We start from the raw sequence: 6656 nt of genomic DNA, 5'->3' as shown, positions 1-6656 counted from the left end.
CATAATCCTGCTTGAAACCGTTCACACAAGAAATGCAAAAGCTGATCAACGTTCCTCCCTCCAGAGAATCTTAATTAATTTTCCAGTGTTGTAACTCACTGGCTGTCTCGCAAAAGCTCCCAGTTAAAGTTTTGGATTTGGATCCCTCGCCACCGCACGTTGGCTCAGTCTCTCCCCCAGAATTTGCCAGACAGTGCTTCTCTTCCTCCCCATATTATTCATTATCAGCCTTCACCAGCTGTTAAAAATGAATGAGGGATGATGAAAGGTGACGCAAACTGGGCCGCAAAGTTTAGTTTAACATGCAAGCTCACACATATTTAAAGGGGATGTGGCGTCTTGTATTATGAAGACGTCGGTGGTTAGAAAGACAAGATTATAATAAATATAATAAATCAGAGACAAATTGTGGAGAGTCAAAGGTTTTAGAGACGGATGTAACCGAACAGAAATATTGACACGTGAGTGAAATGATGCTCACATGGGTGGAGAGACTCAAACACACCACCAGCTGCAGATCTTATCAATCAAACGGTTCCTCCTTCTAACCGTGACTCTGCTTAACGGTTCAAATCTGTCGTCAGGTGATTTTCTCCATGTAATCTCCTGTCGTGCCTGAGACGCCGCCGCCGCTGAGCTCAGCGTCGACACACTTTGGCAAAACGCCACATTAATCACCAGAGTAATGGGAAGACAGGCCTATTGACCAGTAGTCCAATAGGACAGAGGGGCAGGACGTACAAATCAAAGCTGTCCGGCACGGTATTGACCCGGCTGTCCACAAGAGGAGAGATTCATGAGTTGGGAGGCGGAGGAGTGAAACCAGGGCTGAACGCAGGAAGTCCAGGGGATTTAATTCAGCTCTGATCTGCTGGAAGTAACGGGAGGATATGAGTTTAAAGGACGAGACCCCACACACACGGAAGCTTTGCCTTTTATTATTCTGGCAGTAAATCAGGATTGAAGCTTCTTCATGTCTGTGTCACACAACCTCAGATCCATCAGTGAGAACTTTTATGAAAGATGAAGCAATGAAATGAAAGGATTTATCCAGCAGCAGACGGGCTGAAACACCTTTAGAGTGAAGGAGTGGGACGTGTAGATGTGTCAAAGAATCACACACCCCCCACATGTTTACTATCTGGACGCCATAGTGACGAAGGACGGTTTCGGCATGAACCCGCCATATCTTACAGGTCTAAGAAAGGGCCGCGACTGCCCCCCTGTGGCCAGAACAGGAAACTTCACCTGCGTAGGTGATGGGGGCCATTTCCAGTGTGCAGTCAGGAGGTCAGAGTTCATCCCTACCTCAGCTTTGTGTCTGAACTCTGACTGATGTGTGTTGTTGTTTAAAATTGGTTTATTGATCCTTGTACCTTGTGATCTATTTTCTGTGACCGGATAGTTATTAAGCTCCTTTGTGTTCTCAGTGATGAAGTGACGACCAATAAAGCTTCTGGACGCTTCTGGAGGTTTTTACGTATTTTTTTTCCCGTTTTCGTATTAAACGTTTCATTTTACATTATTGACTCCTTATACATAGAAATAAACATAAATATAAATGTGATCGTATAAATCTATATATTTAATTTATTTATTTATCACTTCACCGTCACGATAATCTGCAGAACCACTTATTTAACATCTCTATTAGTGATACAATTTGTGTTTAAAATAATGAAAGGGAGGGTTGAGGGGGTTGGGGGGGCACACGTCACGTGGTCCGCCTGTTTTGGGGGGGGGGGGGGGGGGGGGGGGTTATCATTAACGGCAGGTTCGCATGGAAACACGGAGGAGCTACGAGTCGCAGAAAAAGGAGGATCGCCATCACCAGTAAGCTGTTACGTTTCGTACTGTGACATGTGTGTGTGTACGTGTCTGTCACCTCAACGTCGCCGCGGTTTTAGACACACACTCGCTTACCGTCGCCTCATCTGGATTAGAAAGTATTTACGGGATCAGCGCTTTAAAAAAAATCCCTCATTAGAAACTGCAACAACTGATGATTATGAGCGCGTATGTATTGTTTGCATTGTTTGTCTGTGTGTGTGCGTGTGTGCGCGTGTGTGTGTGGTTCGTACACCGTCAGTGACAGAGACCAAGTAGCCGGATAACAACCCTGATAAGAGAACTAATCAGTCCATCAATACAGCCGCTCCATCAGTGTCCGGCCAGAGGCGAGATTCACTCAGGGACAGTGATCAATACAGGAATCAGTGAAGAGATCTGATCAATGTGATAGAGAGAGAGAGAGAGAGGGATAGATAGATAGATAGATCGATCATGGGCAGACATTCTATGGCATTTATTGTTTGTATATCAGAGTGAAGAAAAGTGCTGAATAAAGTCTGTTAAATATAAAGATGGATAAAAATCTGGATAAAAAATCATCATCATGCTCCTCACAACTCATCCCTCATCTCTCTCCCTCTCTCTCTCTGTCTCTCTCTCTCTCTCTCTCTCTGGAATTGATTGGTCTGCGTGCACTTTGACCTTCTCAATCACGGGGGGATTTGTGCTCAGTCACTCGCACATAAGATGAATTTGATGAACACAGACAAAGAAAAGAAAACCTGAAGCCTCATTTTGTATGAAGGAGCTCAGCTATTACCGATTCTTATTTAGGGTTAATAGCTTCTTTGAGAACGACTCCTGATCTGTACTGAATCTACTTTCTTCCTCTCCTCCTTCTCTCCTCGTCTCTAAAGGACGTCAAGCTGGGAAGCTGAAGAGCCAGGAGCGACTCCCCTCCCCCCCCCGCCCCGCCTCAGGGTTCTAGCCATGGGCTGCGGGGGAAGCAGGACCGACGCTCTGGAGCCTCGCTATCTGGAGAGCTGGACCAAAGAGACGGAGTCAACGTGGCTGACCAGCACCGACACCGACATCCCTCTGTCCTCCATCCAGAGCATCCACTCTGAGAGCTCCGAGGGGGGCCTGGTCTCTGAGAAAACAATCAGCCCGGGTAAGAGCCAAGAGACGCACCAATCAATCCTTAACGCTCAGGAACTAATGAGTAATGACTGAATGGATAATTAGCTGAATTAGGGAATTATCAAGCTTTTCCGTGGCTTTGACAAGAGTTTAAACACGCCACGTCATCTGCATACAGGAAGTCCTTTGACAGGCATGAATTCATTCCCCTGTAGGTTTGCTTTATAATCTATCTCCATGTGAAACACTTTCCCCTGGTTGCTGCTCTAAATGCAAAGGAAATGGAAATGCAGATCAACACAGAGCTGTGGTCCAGGTGGGAGGGGCCTAAAGTCATCATGTCTGACTTGATTTCTCACGCTCCATCATCGTCCATCATCGTCTCCGTCCCTGCAGCTGGACTCACGTGCTTTGTTTACTGCATTTCCTTCACAGTGGCTTTGATGGGAGGAGGAGGAGATGTGTGAGTAAATGGGGAGAATTAGACGGATCAAAAGTCAGCGAGCTTAAATAGGACTTTGCTCACATGGCAACGGATGCGGCACTTAGTTGCCGCGGAGAGAAGGACCTTGATGGAGCTGTAAGGACAAATCCAGAGGAGATGCAATGAGGATGTCAAGAGATAGAACAGAGCTCCAAACTGACCCAAAGTCAGTTCCACATTAATATAACCTGAAGTGTAAATTAGTTTATTACACATTGTTGTTTAATGAAGAAGTTGTGTTCTTTTAATTGCTGCTTTACATGTGTTTTGTATTTGTAGTGACATTTTAGCAGGCCTGAGTGCATGTGTCACTGAGGGAGAACAGTGTGTGTGTGTGTGTGTAATGTAATGCACTTCACCTGCACTCGATGCGTCTCTGGTGAATGAAGTGTTTTTCATCACACTACGTGTTTGTGAAGCAGAGCAATTACTCTCAGTCACACAGCTCATGAATAAGCAGAATAAGCAGATATATGCAAATGTTAACATGCCTGTCGGCAATTTGTGGAAGTATGTGTAACACTGATGTGTGTGTGTGTGTGTGTGTGTGGCTGCAGTTCCAGATTTCTTCGAGGACGGCCTCCCCCCCCCTGCTCAGGCGTACCTGAATGTTTGCTCGGAGGCGTCTGAACTCAGTCTGAACGACATGAAACCCGGCACTCCGCCCGCCGTGCGCGCCCCCGCACCCCTGGAGGCCACGCCCCCGTCGTCTGGAACCACCGTGCAGCGCAGGAGCGTCCTGCACACGGAAGAGATTGTAAGGCTCCGTCTGATGCTTCTGTGTGTAGCAAAGTCAAACTGCAGCATGGGTTTAAGATGTGGGACTTTGCTCCACTTCACACTTCAGTTCCGTCTTCTCCTTCTTGTCCCCTTCTCTCTCAGACTAAATGGCAGGACAGCCGCATGTCCACCAAGCAGGTCACCATCACCGTGACGCAGAGCATCCATCAGCTGGACAAGAGCGGAAAGGTCAAGAAGTCGCTCACCACCTACGAGGTGATGAAACCGGCCGAGGCGCTCAAGCAGGTGGGAGCGCCGAACACATGAGTGCAGGGAGGAAGCAAGGACGGAAGGAAGGAAGGGCCGGCGCCAAAGAGAAAAAGATGACTGTGATGTAAATGAACTGATCTGTTAATAGACGCAGCACATGTTGGAGTGGAGCGCAGCACACTTACAGGCCCAAGCACAAGAGGGATGTCTGGTTTCGCCTCTGCACACGATAGATCGCGACTCACACTCTCCACTAACACACACACACACACACACACACATTTACTCTCCAGTGTATTTCTACGTTGCCTCTGAACACCAGTGTGAAGTTTTTCAACATTTAACCTTAAAGTATGAGACCAAAACAAAGTCCAGAGTTCTCACTACACCACATGAGACAATCTGTGTTCAGTTCATTCAAATTCCTTAAGAAAAGAAGTGAGAGTGGACAGAATCTTGGGTTTTCTTATCTGACTTTGCTCGATCGTTGTGTGATCACATGTAGTTGCCGCTGTCTTAAACCCTTTCATAGCTCAGGAAGTTTAATCTGCACTGTTTACAGACGAACCTGTGTGTGTCCGTAACATAGAAACTGTCTTAATACGTTGTATCGTTTGTAAACCGATGAAGTCTTTAAAGCAGTGGTTCTCAAACTGTGGTATTTGTTTCAGTTGTGGAACATGAGAGCTCCCCGATGGTCCTTAAGAGTTTGTTGCTCCACTGGTTGAACACTTTCTAATAAGAATAAATTAAACAAAACAAATGATGGTTTATATTTTTATTCACTTCATAGAAGCTGTTTGAGTCGTTTAGGTTTAATGAAAAAAACATAAAAAATGATTGGCAGGAGGGTGGAGAATGATAAATAATCACATTTTGGCAACATCTTTAATCTCAGTAACGCTGTGAGGAGCTTCAGTATCTGACGGCGGCTCTGCTCAGCTTTGTGTCGACACGGTGTGGATCTGTTTCTGCCCGTCGTAGTTCATCTGTCCCGTTCTGAACGACGGCTCCTCCTCCTCCATCCACGTCTCCACACAGAATTCTGGGAAGAAGAAGCCGATCTCTCTGCTTGCCGACTCGAGAGAATCTGGAGATTAGAACTAGAGATGAATAACACGACACACCGTCTCTCTGTGGCCGGTTCAAAGCCATAAGTGTGTGTGTGTGTGTCCCACCTGAGCCGTGGGCCGTGTTTCTTGTGTCTGTGAGTCCAAACTGGGCCCGGATGGTGTCGGGTGACGTGTATCTGGCCCGGAACACTTTGGTCGGTCCCATCAGCGCCCTCCAGTGGCGTACGGCGTCCACCCTGGCTAAAACGTACGCACGCATCGGACCGCTGCCAACACAAGTTTGAACAAACACGGTTAAATACACTGAGCATACAAATCTCAGCTCAGCTCATCTCTCCACACACACACACACACACACACACACACACACACACACACACACACACACACACACACACACGTACATGTGCATTTATTGGCGGTTTTATCGGTTTTACCAGCCTGGAGCCTGACTTGCTGTGGTGCCGATCTGTTCTAGCTCTATATTCATACAAACAGCTTCCTGAAGAACCGTTGCTGTGGCAACAACAATTAAAAATAACTTGTGATTTGAAGCACCTTTAGGGAAACCAGCGGGGGGGCTTTGCTGCATGTGGAGCTAAGTAATGTTTGTCTGAAGGATCCCTGCTGGCTTCTGAAGCATCGCTCTGATAATAGAAACGACAGCAGCGACGGTTCAGGACCGATTTTATAGACGGCGTCGCGAGCACCGACATGCACACAAGCACAAGCAGCGTCAGCCAAGGTGAGACTTTCTCTGCCGGCCTTGGAGGGATTATGTCACAAAGTATTCATGCAACGTGTGAAAGCAGATGAAGTCAAACTGACCTTGACATGAACTCAACAAGTCTTTGATAGAAGAAACGACCTACGAGGGGAGAAAGTAACAATATATACATACAGTTATACACATCATGTCTTACAGATAAAGGGCAATAGTTCAAACATAATAACTAGTATATAGAGAATGTGATAGAAGGTTATGACAGGCTTGTGTAACCTGCAGAGTGTTGACTCATCACTTTAGTAGAAGCACAGTAGAGTTTTGTCCTCACCTGAATGTTCGGCGTAAAACCTCTCTGAGTCTTGACGTCTCCATGTGAGATCTTTGCATCGAACAATGACAAAGCTGTTGTCCAGGATTGTCTGATGAAGAGCCTGAAGGAGAACAAAGGGAA

General features: G+C 46.5%; 2 protein-coding genes across 2 annotated transcripts in view; one reads left to right on the top strand and one right to left on the bottom strand.

Annotated features, from left to right (window-relative positions):
- The first annotated feature begins 2781 nt into the window (after window positions 1-2781).
- Window positions 2782-4538, top strand: baalcb (BAALC binder of MAP3K1 and KLF4 b). Its single transcript, XM_076148760.1, has 3 exons — window positions 2782-2962; window positions 3973-4172; window positions 4298-4538. Exons 1-3 carry the CDS (start codon window positions 2782-2784, stop codon window positions 4460-4462), a joined length of 546 nt encoding a protein of 181 aa, XP_076004875.1. The 3' UTR covers window positions 4463-4538.
- Window positions 4539-5168: 630 nt separating this feature from the next.
- The window catches only part of nme6 (NME/NM23 nucleoside diphosphate kinase 6), a 2315-nt gene continuing 827 nt past the window's right edge, over window positions 5169-6656 (bottom strand). The window contains exons 3-6 of the mRNA XM_076148731.1: window positions 6534-6636; window positions 6307-6346; window positions 5584-5744; window positions 5169-5495 (exon numbers count right to left, since the gene is read on the bottom strand). Of these exons, the coding sequence (XP_076004846.1) occupies window positions 5344-5495; window positions 5584-5744; window positions 6307-6346; window positions 6534-6636 (456 nt within the window). The 3' untranslated portion in view covers window positions 5169-5343. The remainder of the gene's footprint in view (window positions 5496-5583; window positions 5745-6306; window positions 6347-6533; window positions 6637-6656) is intronic.

This window comes from Genypterus blacodes, unplaced genomic scaffold (assembly GCF_046128005.1).
Source record: "Genypterus blacodes isolate CSIRO-AG114 ecotype Tasmania unplaced genomic scaffold, CSIRO-AGI_Gbla_v1 ptg000042l_1, whole genome shotgun sequence".
Classification (NCBI taxonomy): domain Eukaryota; kingdom Metazoa; phylum Chordata; class Actinopteri; order Ophidiiformes; family Ophidiidae; genus Genypterus; species Genypterus blacodes.
This window is presented reverse-complemented; position numbering and strand designations above follow the sequence as displayed.

Coding starts and splice junctions, on each gene's coding strand:
- baalcb (XM_076148760.1), top strand. CDS start 2,782: ATGGGCTGCGGGGGAAGCAGGACCGACGCTCTGGAGCCTCGCTATCTG. Junction 2,963..3,972: donor TGAGAAAACAATCAGCCCGG/GTAAGAGCCAAG, acceptor GTGTGGCTGCAG/TTCCAGATTTCTTCGAGGAC. Junction 4,173..4,297: donor TCCTGCACACGGAAGAGATT/GTAAGGCTCCGT, acceptor CTTCTCTCTCAG/ACTAAATGGCAGGACAGCCG.